Source organism: Heterodontus francisci, chromosome 5 (genome assembly GCF_036365525.1).
Source record: "Heterodontus francisci isolate sHetFra1 chromosome 5, sHetFra1.hap1, whole genome shotgun sequence".
NCBI classification, from domain to species: domain Eukaryota; kingdom Metazoa; phylum Chordata; class Chondrichthyes; order Heterodontiformes; family Heterodontidae; genus Heterodontus; species Heterodontus francisci.
The window spans coordinates 131,938,507-131,951,203 of NC_090375.1; the positions used below are offsets into that span (position 1 = coordinate 131,938,507).

The window sequence follows — 12,697 nt, forward strand, 5'->3', positions numbered from 1 at the left end:
AATCCTTGACCAATGAATCTAGATAAAAAGGAGAGGTGGGGGGGGGGGGGGGGTGGAATGGGGAGAGCAATTTCAGATGCATTTGCAATGCAAATTTGTCCCTGGGACAAAGTAGTTTCTATTTTGCACCTCATGGTGTAAATGCATCCTTAATGAGTTGCAGTCCACTCACAGCTTTATAAGGTTGGATATCATTCCCATATGCCATTATGTTCCATAAGATTTTGACGTATAAAATTCTGAGAAATGAACAATGCAATTTTGACTTTCTTAGCATAAATAAAGAGAAGCTAGAATATGCTTCTGATGAAGAAAAGTGTCATCTGCAATACTCCATGACATTCAAAAATGTGGTCCAACAAAACCACAATAAATTCATTTTTTCTTGGAATATTCCCTACTCTGATTAAAATATCTAGAATCCATCAAAGAGATTACAGTTAGCACCTACCTGTGAAAGGCTGTCAGAGCAATATGCTTATTTTTAGTAGCTACTTTTATAATAATTAGGAGACCATGCACATTGGTATTTAGCACATTGCTGTTGTATATCAAAATCTAGCAAATTGTACAACACGTACCACACTCATTAGATTCTCATTGTCCCCATTCTGCTCAGCAGTGTTCAGGTGTCTGGTAATAGAAAGGCATATGCATTACATCATCTCATATGTGCACATGATATGCGTGAACAAGACAGCAATTTTTTTTAAAAAGCAGTTACTCCTCATTAACCCGTGACATTTAAGTGATTTGCACGTTATAATGAAACGCGCTTTGTTGAATGCTCCATAACGTAGCACAAAATACAACCTGAACATATCAGCTATATTAACGATCCCAAACCACTTTATAACAAGACTTTATGGGCTAGGAAAGAAAAGTCCAAAAAAATAAAGAGGAACTGCTCCAGAGTGCATCCTTGGGAATTGTCTCTCGAGTGCAAAATTGATAATCACTTTCTGACTCCGGATTATCAGATCAGTCATGAGGTCATCATAAATAAGTTGTTTTTTGATGCATATTAATAGAAGTTTCCTTTTCCCACAAAAATATAAATTGGGAATGGAGGTAAAAATGGTACTTTAACAGTAGAGGTACTCTCTGCAATCCAGCTTGGTGCATAAAGAGTTTTCCCAATCCAGAGTTTCTAGACAGAACACATGGTTAAGTTGTCAATTATCACATGAGCAGTGGTAATAAGGAACCATTAAAAGCTGGCACTGCTCTTCTGATTCTGTTCTGAGAATATTTCGTGATGGTTACATAGCAGTACTGGCGCTGGTCATGAATGAATCTACAACCCAAGGCACTCTACTTTCTCTTGAAGAGCTGCAAGGTATCTGAAAGCTGGGGAACTGGCTGTTATATTTTTAACCCTCCCTCAACACAAACACACAAATAGAGGTACAATTTTTGGTGAGTGCACAGAATATGATGGATCATAATGTGTAATTGTACAGATCTCTGAACATCCAGTGCTACATCAGGCATAACAATCAGGAGGCAGTACATTTGTCTGAAAATAAAAAACATTGTGCTCCTCTTGGGGAGAGAGAGAAAGTAATTTTTATTTTTATTTTATTTATTTTATTTTATTTAGAGATACAGCACTGAAACAGGCCCTTTGGCCCACCGAGTCTGTGCCGACCATCAACCACCCATTTATACTAATCCTACACTAATTCCATATTCCTACCACATCCCCACCTGTCCCTATATTTCCCTACCATCTACCTATACTAGGGGCAATTTATAATGGCCAATTTACCTATCAACCTGCAAGTCTTTGGCATGTGGGAGGAAACCGGAGCAACTGGAGGAAACCCACGCAGACACAGGGAGAACTTGCAAACTCCACACAGGCAGTACCCAGAATTGAACCCAGGTCGCTGGAGCTGTGAGGCTGCGGTGCTAACCACTGCGCCACTGTGCCGTAATGAGACAGGCTTATAATTTAAATGGAGTACAAGATGCCTAAATTACTTAACCACTGATCAGGATTTAGAGTTGTCCATTCTAAAAAAGAAATTAAAAGAAATCATTGGTCTGTGCTGACCTGGCTGACCTCAGCCAGGCAAGTGGTGGGAGCAATACAGTTAGCCCTTCAATTTGCTGGGCTAGGGCAGGAGGAAGACAAAAAGCTGCTGAAGTTCCCATTTCAGATTGTTATCTAGACAAAGCCTTCAGGTAGAATAGAAAATTGGAAAGAAAACAAGAATATAAAGTAAAAATTGCACCTTTTTAATACATTATTTTGTAATATATGATAGCACCACTTTATTACTTAAAATTAAAAAAAATAATTGGACTTTTTGGGGATAAATTTTAACCCCCAAAAATAGGTGGGCTTGGTTCAGGTGGGAAACTAAATTGCTAACAGTCTCCAGTTTTAATGGAGGCAGGATGATCTGCTCTCAGTAGGCAGCTTGGTCATTGAAACCTTTTAGAAGGCTACATGCTTCCAATTTAACAGGATTTCTACTTTTAACCACAGTTGGCCAGGCTTCCCGGGCCTTGGGAAACCTGGCAGGTAAAAGGTGGCAAGGAGGGCTAGACACATCAGGTGAGTGCCTTTGCAGGCAGGAGGAGGAGTGTTTCCTTTTCCCGTAAACACCACCACCCACCACCAACCCCCAACCACAACCTCCAAGATCTCCCCACAACACTGCATTACTGAACCCTCTCGGATCTCTCCCTGATCTTCCCCACCCTCCAAGCTACACTCTACCTATCCCTGTGATCTCTACCCACAGTGTACACTAAACGTACCTTGTACAGGTAAAGGCTGAAGCCTTTTCTGGACCACTGGGCCCTTACCAGCTGTTGCCCGTACATAGGGCATTTACTAAATGGAACACTCTTGGTTCACTCATTTAAGTTTCCCTAATCTTAAGAAAAAACTAATTATAGGGAAGAGCATACATTGCCTGCAGGTCGGACAAGCAAAGTAATGGACAATTTGTCCCCCTCACTGGTTCATTGTACATAGCTGGGGATCATATAACAATATGTCTGAATGATCATATTCTGGATATCATTTCACACAGTTTTCTGTACCTTTCCAATTTATTCACTTTATGATATCATTCTAACCATACGTGAAATGAGTTTCTTATAATGGTAGTATTAATTAAAAGGTGAGTAGTATATCTAAATTCACCAGTAGGATAGTACAATTCAGAATATCTGGAGGATATCTCACTAAATTTTGCACCCTGATTGCTATTTTTATATCTCTGCACGTTTTATGTATATTATTACATACATTTTATGATGGGGTATTGTATTTGATCCACTAAAGAAAATACCACAATTTAAAGTTTAAGAAGCAGTTATTTGAATAAGTTATTCAATGACTGCAGGTGTTTTGTTGATCCATAATTTTCCATTAGGAATTGCACAATCCATCTTTAACACTGCATATAAAATACTAATATTACAATATAACAAAAAACTAAATATACATAAAATACAGGGACATGCCCTGTACCCCACTGAACATGAACTGGAGGTCTGGCCCTTTGACAGACATCAAACTCTGGCGCCTGCTCATACCTGGCCTCCAGCTGCTGCCTGGTAGCGACTCAGCCTCTTCTGCCAGGCTGGTGCATTGCATTGTGATCAAGCCAAGCTGGCACTTACTGTACTCTCAACTACACTCCATTTTTTTTTTTGTTTCTTTCTAGTCCTCGAGCTGCGGGCACTTCTGCAAGGCAAACATTTACTGCTCATCTCAACATTCCCCTCTTGAAGGTGCTTGCGGGCCCTCTCCTTGAACCGCTGCAGTCCATGTGACGGTAGTACACCCATAGCACTGTTAGATGGGGTAGGGAATTCCAGAATATCAATCCAGCAACAAAGAAGGAATATAATCCAAGTCAGGATAGTGAGAGCTGATGGGGCAATGGAGACTATTCCACCACTGAGCAGCAGATGAGGCACGAGACCAGTAGCAAGAGCTGAGCGACCCCAGCGTGGCTAAATACAGCTAGATTAGGAGCAGACAGACCACGTTCGAGAAAAAAAAACAAGTGCGATGTCACTGGAAAGTAGGTAAGCGATTGCTTGGTGAGTATTTCTCTTTTTTTCTCACTCTCTCCAAACTAGAGTATCGGTTTGAACTAGGAGCCAGGAAATTAAACATTTTAATCAGGTTAAGTACAACAGTAAGTGCATTGATAATAAGAGTATTAGCACAGAGCAGATCTAAAGGCATTTAATAGTTTAAACAAGGTACTAACTAGATTCTAAAAGAAAGAGAGACAAGAGATTTTTTTAGATTCTGGCTGGGCAGTTGAGACCTGTTGCTTGCAATTCCTGCACCATGTGGGAACTTCAGGTCACTTGATGTGTCTTGGGGGAACCACCTGTGTAGGAAGTGTCTCCAGCTGCTTGAGCTCGAGCTCAGAATTTCCAAGCTTGAGGGTCAGCTGGAGTTACTGCAAAGCATTAGGGAGGCCAAGAGTTTTCTGGATCATACGTTCCAGGAAATGGCCACCCCACAGACAGAGGGACTTCAGGTTAGTAGATGGGTGGCCATCCGGAACAGTAGGAAGAGGCAGGAAGTGTAGGAGTCTTCAGGGTGCGTGCCATTCTCAAGGTGGTACTCAACATTGGAGATTGTTGGGAGTGATGACACCTTGAAGGAGTGCAGTCCAGAATATGGTACCAATGGGCAAGGAACTGCTCGGGGTTGGGTGGGGGATGTGGGTAAGAGAACAGCAAAGCGTAGAAATGCAGTTGTTATTGGAGATTCCATAGTTAGGGGCACAGACAGGCATTTCTGTAACTGTTATCATGAGCCTCGCATAGTGTGTTGCCTTCCTGGTGCCAGGGTAAAGGTCATCACGGAGAGGGTGCAGAATATTCTGTCGGGGTAGGGAGTGAGACAGAGGTTGTGGTAGACATCAATACCAACGACAATGAGGGGGCAGATATTGAGGTCCAATGGTCAGACTTTCAGGAGCGAGGGAGGAAGTCAAAAAGTAGGACCTTAAAAGGTAATAATCCCAGTGCAACACACAAACAAGAGTAAATCACAAAATTGTCACAGCACAGAAGGAGGCCATTCGGCCCATCAAGTCTGCACCGGTTCTCCGAATGAGCAATTTTCACTTAGTGCCATTCCTCCGCCTTCTCCCCATAACCCTGCACATTCATCCTTTTCATATTAATTCCCTTTTGAATGCTTCAATTGAACCTGCCTACACCACATTCTCAGGAAGTGCATTCCGGACCTTAACCACACGCTGTGTGAAAAAGGTTTTCCTGCATCTCAGAGTACTTAAGGAAGTGGCCCTAGAAATAGTGGATGCATTGGTGGTCACCTTCCAAGATTCTATAGAGTCTGGAACAGTTCCTACAGATTGGAGGGTAGCTAATGTAACCTCACTATTTAAAAAGGGAGGTAGAGAGAAAGCAGGGAATTATAGACCAGTCAGTTCCGAAGAAGGGTCACTGACCCGAAACGTTAACTCTGCTTCTCTTTCCACAGATGCTGCCAGACCTGCTGAGTGAATCCAGCATTTCTTGTTTTTGTTTCAGATTTCCAGCATCCGCAGTATTTTGCTTTTATTATAGACCAGTCAGCCTGATGCCGGTAGAGGGGAAAATTCTAGAGTCCATTATCAAAGATTTTACAGCAGAGCACTTGGAGAACAGTGGTAGAATCAGATAGAGTCAGCATGGATTTACGAAAGGGAAATCATGCTTGACAAATCTACTAGAATTCTTCGAGGATGTAAGTAGTAGAGTTGATGAGGGGGAGCCAGTGGATGTGGTTTATTTGGACTTTCAGAAGGCTTTCGACAAAGTCCCACATAAGAGGTTAGCGTGTAAAGTTAAAGTGCATGGGATTGGTGGTAGTGTATTCTGATAGATAGAAAATTGGTTGGCAGAAAGGAAACAAAGAGTAGGGGACAAATGGGTCTTTTTACCAATGGCAGGCAGTGACTAGTGGGGTACCACAGGGATCGGTGCTGGGACCCCAGCTATTCACAATATATATTAATGATTTCGATGAGGGAACTAAATGTGATATCTCCAAATTTGCAGATGACACAAAACTGGGTGGGTGGGCGAGTTGTGAGGAGGATGCAGAGGGGCTTCAGGGTGTTTTGGACAAGTTGAGTGAGTGGGCAAATGCATGGCAGATGCAGTATAATGTGGATAAATGTGAGGTTGTCCACTTTGGTAGCAAAAACAGGAAGGCAGATTATCTGAATGGCTATAAACAGAGATGGGAATATGCAACGAGACCTGGGTGTTCTCGTACACAAGTCGCTGAAGATAAGCATGCAGGTCCAAAAGGTGGTAAAAAAGGCAAATGGTATGTTGGCCTTCATAGAGAGAGGATTCGAGTACAGGAGCAGGGATGTCTTGCTGCAATTATACAGGGCCTTGGTGAGGCCTCACCTGGAATATTGTGTGCAGTTTTGGTCTCCTTATCTGAGAAAGGGTGTTCTTGCTATAGAGGGAGTGCAGCGAAGGTTCACCAGACTGATTCCTGGGATGGCGGGACTGACGTATGAGGAGAGATGGAGTCAGTTAGGATTATATTTGCTGGAGTTCAGAGGAGTGAGGGGGGGGGGATATCATAGAAACCTATAAAATTCTAACAGGACTTGACAGGGTAGATGCAGGAAGGATGTTCCTGATGGTGGGGGAGTCCAGAACCAGGCGTCACAGTCTAAGGATACGGGATAAACCATTCAGGACTGAGATGAGGAGAAATTTCTTTCCCCAGAGAGTGGTGAACCTGTGGAATTCGCTACCACAAAAAGCAGTTGAGGCCAACATTGTATGTTTTCAAGAAAGAGTTAGATATAGCTCTTGGGTTTAAAGGGAACAAAGGGTATGGGGTGAAAGCGGGAACAGGTGACTGAGTTGGATGATCAGCCATGATCATAATGAATGACGGAGCAGGCTCGAAGGGCCAAAAGGCCTACTCCTATGTTTGCTTTTTGCTGCTTTTACCAATTACTTTAAATCTGTGCCCTCTCATTCTCAATCCTTTAATGAGTAGGAATAGTTTCTCCCTACCTACTCTGCACAGACCCCTCATGATTTTGAATACCTCAATCAAATCTCCTCTCAGCCTTCTCTTCTTCAAGAGAAACAGTCCTAACTTCTCCAATCTATCTTGATAACATAAGTTCCTCGTCCCTGAAACCAACCGCATGAATCTTTTCTGCACTTTCTCCAAGCCTTCATATCTTTCCGAAAGAACTGGACAGAATACTCCAGCTGAGGCCGAACTAGTTCTTATACAAGTTCAACATAACCTTGCTCTTGTACTGCAAAGGCAATGGGCCCTGACAACATTCCGGCAATAGTACAGAACACCTGTGCTCCAGAACTTTCCGCACCCCTCGCCAAGCTGTTCCAGTACAGCGACAACACTGGCATCTGCCCAGCAATATGGAAAATTGTCCGGGTATGTCCCATACACAAAAAGCAGGACTAATCCAACCTGGCCAATTACTGCCCCATCAGTCTACTCTCGATCATCAATCAAGTGACTGAAGGTTGTCGTCGACAGTGCTATCAAGCGGCACTTGCTTAGCAATAACCTACTCACTGATGCTCAGTTTGGGTTCTGCCAGGGCCACTCGGCTCCTGACCTCATTACAGCCTTGGTCCAAACACGGACAAAAGAACTAAACTCGAGGTGAGGTGAGAGTGACTGCCCTTGACATCGAGGCAGCATTTGACCAAATATGGCATCAAGGAGCTCTATCAAAACTGGAGTCAATGGGAATCAGGGGGAAAACTCTCCGCTGGTTGGAGTCATACCTGGCACAAAGGAAGATGGTTGCCGTTGTTGGAGGTCAATCATCTCAGCTCCAGGATATCACTGCAGGAGTTCCTCAGGGTAGTGTCCTAGGCCCAACCATCTTTAGCTGCTTCATCAATGACATTCTTTCAATCATAAGGTCAGAAGTGGGATGTTTACTGATGATTGCACAATGTTCAGCACCATTTGCCAGTCGTCAGATACTGAAGCAGTCCGTGTGGAAATGCAGCAAGACCTGGACAATATCCAGGCTTGGGCTGATAAGTGGCAAGTAACATTCGCGCCACACAAATGCCAGGCAATGACTATCTCCAACAAGAGAGAATCTAACCATCTCCCCTTGACATTCAATGGCATTACGATCACTGAATCCCCCACTATCAACATCCTGGGGGTTACCATTGACCAGAAACTGAACTGGAGTAGCCATATAAATACCGTGGCTACAAGAGCAGGTCAGAGGCTAGGAATCCTGTGGCAAGTAACTCACCTCCTGACTCCCCAAAGCCTGTCCACCATCTACAAGGCACAAGTCAGGAGTGTGATAGAATGCTCTCCAATTGCCTGGAAGGGTGCAGCTCCAACAACACTGAAGATGCTTGACACCATCCAGGACAAAACAACCTGCTTGATTGGCACCCCATCAACAAATATTCACTCTCTCCACCACTGACGCACTGTGGCAGCAGTGTGTACCTGCAGCAATGTACCAAGGCTCCTTAGACAGCACCTTCTAAACCCACGACCTCTACCACCTTGAAGGCCAAGGGCAGCAGTTGCATGGGAACACCACAACTTGCAAGTTCCCGTCCAAGCCAGACACCATCCTGAGTTGGTACTATATTGCCGTTCCTTCACTGTTGCATCAAAATCCTGGAACTCCCTAACAGCACTGTGGGTATACCCCACATGGACTGCAACAGTACAAGCAGGCAGCTCACCGCCACCTTCGCAAGGGCAATTGGGGATGGGCAATCAATGTTGTCTTAGCCAGCAATGCCCACATCCCATGAATGAATTAAACAAAAACTCTATGCCCCTATTAATAAAGCCAAAGATACTGCTCTCTCAACTAGTCCTGCCACCTTCAATGACTTATGCACATATACACCCAGGTCCCTCTGCTCCTGCATCCCCTTTAGAATTGTACCTTTTATTTTATATTGTTTCTCCATGTTCTTCCTACCAAAGTGAATCACTTTACATTTCTCCACATTGAACTTCATCTGCCACACGTCGGCCCATTACATGGATTTGTCTAAGTCCTTTTGAAGTTCTACACTATCCTTCTTTCAGTTCACAATGCTTCCAAGGTTCGTATCATCTGCAAACTTTGAAACTGTGCCCTGTACACCAAGGTCTTGGTCATTAATATATATCAGGAAGAGCAAGGGTCCCAACACTGATCCCTAGGGAACTCCACTACAAACCTCCTTCCAGCCCAAAAAACATCCAATAACCACTACTCCTTGTTTCCTGTCACTCAGCCAATTTCGCATCCATGTTGTTACTGTCCCAGTAATTCCATCAGCTATAACTTTGCTCACAAGTCTTTTGTGTGGCACTGTACCGAACACCTTTTGGAAGTCCATATATACCACATCAACTGCATTGCCTCATCAACCCTCTCTGTTACCCCTTCAAAAATACTCCAGCAAGTTGGTTATACATGATTTTCACTTAATAAATCCATGCTAGTTTTCCATAATTAACCCGCATATGTTTATGTAACTATTAATTTTGTCCCGAGTTATTTTTTCTCTAAGTTTCCCCACCACTGAAGTTAAACTAACTGGCCTGTAGCTGCTGGGCTTATCTTTTCACCCTTTTTTTGAACAAGGGTGTAATGTTTGCAATCCTCCAGTCCACTGGCACCATCCGAGTCTATGGAAGACTGAAAAACTATGGCCAATGCCTCGGCAATTTCCACTTTCACTTCCCTTAGTATCCTTGGATGCATCTCATTTGGTCCTGGTGCCTTATCTATTTTAAGTACAGATAGCCTATACAATACCTTCTCCTTATCAATTTTAAATCCTTCTAGTGTCTGAATTACCTCCTCTTTCACCATTGCCTGGGTTGTATCTTCTTCCTTGGCAAAGACAGATGCAAAGTATTAATTGAATACTTCAGCTCTGCCTCCATGCGTAAATCCCCTTTTCGGTCCCTAAACAGCCCCACTCCTCCTTTTACCAGCCTTTTACCATTTATATATCGAAAGAAAACTTTGGGATTCCTTTTTATGTTAACTGCCAGTCTCATTTCATATTCTTGCTTTGCTTCTCTTATTTGCTTTTTCACTTCCCCTCTGAACCTTCAATATTCAGCCTGATTCTCAATAGTATTTTCTATCTGGCATCTATCATGAGCACACTTTTACTTCTTTATCTTAATCTCCATCTCTTTTGTCATCCAGGGAGCTCTGGATTTGTTTACCCTATCTTTCCCCTTTGAGGGAGCATACCTTGACTGTGCCCAAGATATCTCTTCTTTGAAGGGAGCCCACTGTTCAGCTACCGTTTTTCCTGCCAACATTTGACTCCAATTTATTCGTCCCTGATCCATTCTTACCCATTGAAGTTGGCTTTGCCCCAGTTAATTATTCTTACTCTGATTTTTTCTTTTTCCTTTTCCATAGTCAGCCTAAACGTTATGATACAATGATCACTGTCCCCTAAATGTTGTTCTACTGACACTTGAATCCACTTGGCTCTCCTCAATCCCAAGAAGTGCCTCCTTTCTTGTTGGACTAGAAACATACTTATAGGAAGATAGAAAGAATCAATGCATGCTTTGAGGCATGGTGCAGGAGAGAGGGCTTCAAATTCCTGGGGTATTGGGACCAGTTCTGGAGCAGGAGGCACCTGTTCAAAAGGGACGGGTTGCACCCCAACAGGACTGGGACCAATGTCCCCATGGGGAGGTTCACTAGTGTGGTTGGGGAGGGTTCAAACTAAATCGGCAGGGGCACGGGCAGAAGAATATAAAAGTAGAAAAGGGAAATGAGGTGCATAAAGTGAGAGTGTTGGATGGTACTAGAGAAGGTTATATTAGATAGGAGCAGATTAAGAAGGACTACGAGGAATTCAAAGACAGGTTTACAATGCACGTAGGCACATGCACAAAGTGTGGTGAATAAGGTTGGTGAGCTACAAGCACAAATAACCATCTAGGAAGATGATCTAGTGACAAGAACGGTAATGTGTCTTAAAAATGGCAAACACTGGGCACTTAATATTCAAGGATACAAAGTGTTCAGAAAAGAGTGAAGGAAGAAAAGGGAGGTGAGGTGGCAGTACTGATTAGGGAAGGCATCGTAGTGTTGGAAAGAGAGGATGCTCTTGAGGGGGCAAGCACAGAATCTGTTTGGTTGGCATTGACGAGCAAGAAAGGTATTATCATGTGACTGGGGGTACTCTATAGGCCTCCAAATAGTGTGAGAGAGTGAGAGAGAGAGCGAGAGGAGCAAATCTGCAGGAACATCACAGAGATGTGCAAGAACTATAGTGTAGTGACACTGGGGGACTTTACCCAAATGTTGATGGGGATAATGTTAAAGGATAAGGAGGGAGAGGAATTTCTGAAATGTGTTCAGGAGAACTTTCTTGATCAGTGCACTCTCGGACCAACCAGGAAGGAGGCATTGCTGAATCTGATGCTGGGGAAAGAGGCGGGCCAAGTGTCTGTGGGGTAAAATTGGGTAAAAATGATCATCGCACCATAAAGCTTAGACTAGTAATAGAGAAGAACAAGGAACAACTGAAAGTAGAACTTAAGGAGGCCAACTTCAATGGGATGACAGGGGAACTGGCCAAGGTAAAATGGAACCAAAGACTGACAGGAAAAATTGTAACAGAACAGGTGATCTTTAAGGAGGAGATGTTTCAAGTATAGGGTAGGTACATTCCAACAAGGGGGAAAAAGGTACAGGAACTGAAGCCAAGGCTTCTTAGATGACGAGGGAGATAGAGAATATGATGAAACAAAAAAAAAAACGTGTATGATGCATGTCAGGAGAATTTTTCAAGTGGAAATCAGGTCAACTCCAATAAGTTGAGAGGGGAAGTGAAGAGGAAAATAAGAATGGCAAAGAGAGAAAATGAGAATAGAATGGCTGTTAGCATAAAAGGGAACTCAAAAATCTTCTACTGGCATGTAAATAATAAGCAGCCAATAAGAGGCAGGGTGGGAACTATTAGAGACAAAGAGAGTGATATATACTTAGAATACGTAGGGCAAGACTAGAATACTTAATATTGGGGTTTACTATGGAAGAGGCTGTTGACTACCGGCAGATGCGGTAGAGGTAATGGATGGGGCGAAAATTGATAGGCAGGATTTACTGGAAAGGCTGGCTATGCTTAGAGTGGATAAGTCGCCTGGCCCAACCAAATGGCTTGTATCCCAGGTTGCTCAAGGAAGTGGGGGTGGAGATAGCACAGGGGCTTGCCATAATCTTCCAAACTTCCCTAGATGCAGGGAAGGTGCCTGAGGATGGGAAAGTAGCAAATGTGACATCCTTGCTGAAGAGTGTAAGGACATTCATAGTAACATCGAAACATAGAAAATAGGAGCAGGAGTAGGCCATTTGGCCCTGCTCTGCCAGTCATTATGATCATGGCTGATAATCCAACTCAGTAACCTGTTCCTGCTTTCGCCCCATACCCTTCGATCCCTTTAAACCCAAGAGCTATATTTAACTCTTTCTTGAAAACATACAATGTTTTGGCCTTAGCTGCTTTTTGTGGTAGCGAATTCCACAGGTTTACCACTCTCTGGGAGAAGAGATTTCTCCTCATCTCAGTCCAGAATGGTTTATCCCATATCCTTAGACTGTGACCCCTGGTTCTGGACTCCCCCACCATCGGGAACATCCTTCTTGCATCTACCCTGTCAAGT

The 12,697-nt window shown here is 43.4% G+C and overlaps 1 protein-coding gene across 6 annotated transcripts in view; it reads right to left on the reverse strand.

The window, feature by feature from the left end:
- The window catches only part of pag1 (phosphoprotein membrane anchor with glycosphingolipid microdomains 1), a 271,166-nt gene that overhangs the window by 43,698 nt on the left and 214,771 nt on the right, over nucleotides 1–12,697 (reverse strand). For all 6 annotated transcript variants that reach the window (XM_068032104.1, XM_068032103.1, XM_068032102.1 and 3 more), the window contains one exon: nucleotides 582–633. In XM_068032104.1, the coding sequence (XP_067888205.1) occupies nucleotides 582–633 (52 nt within the window). The remainder of the gene's footprint in view (nucleotides 1–581; nucleotides 634–12,697) is intronic.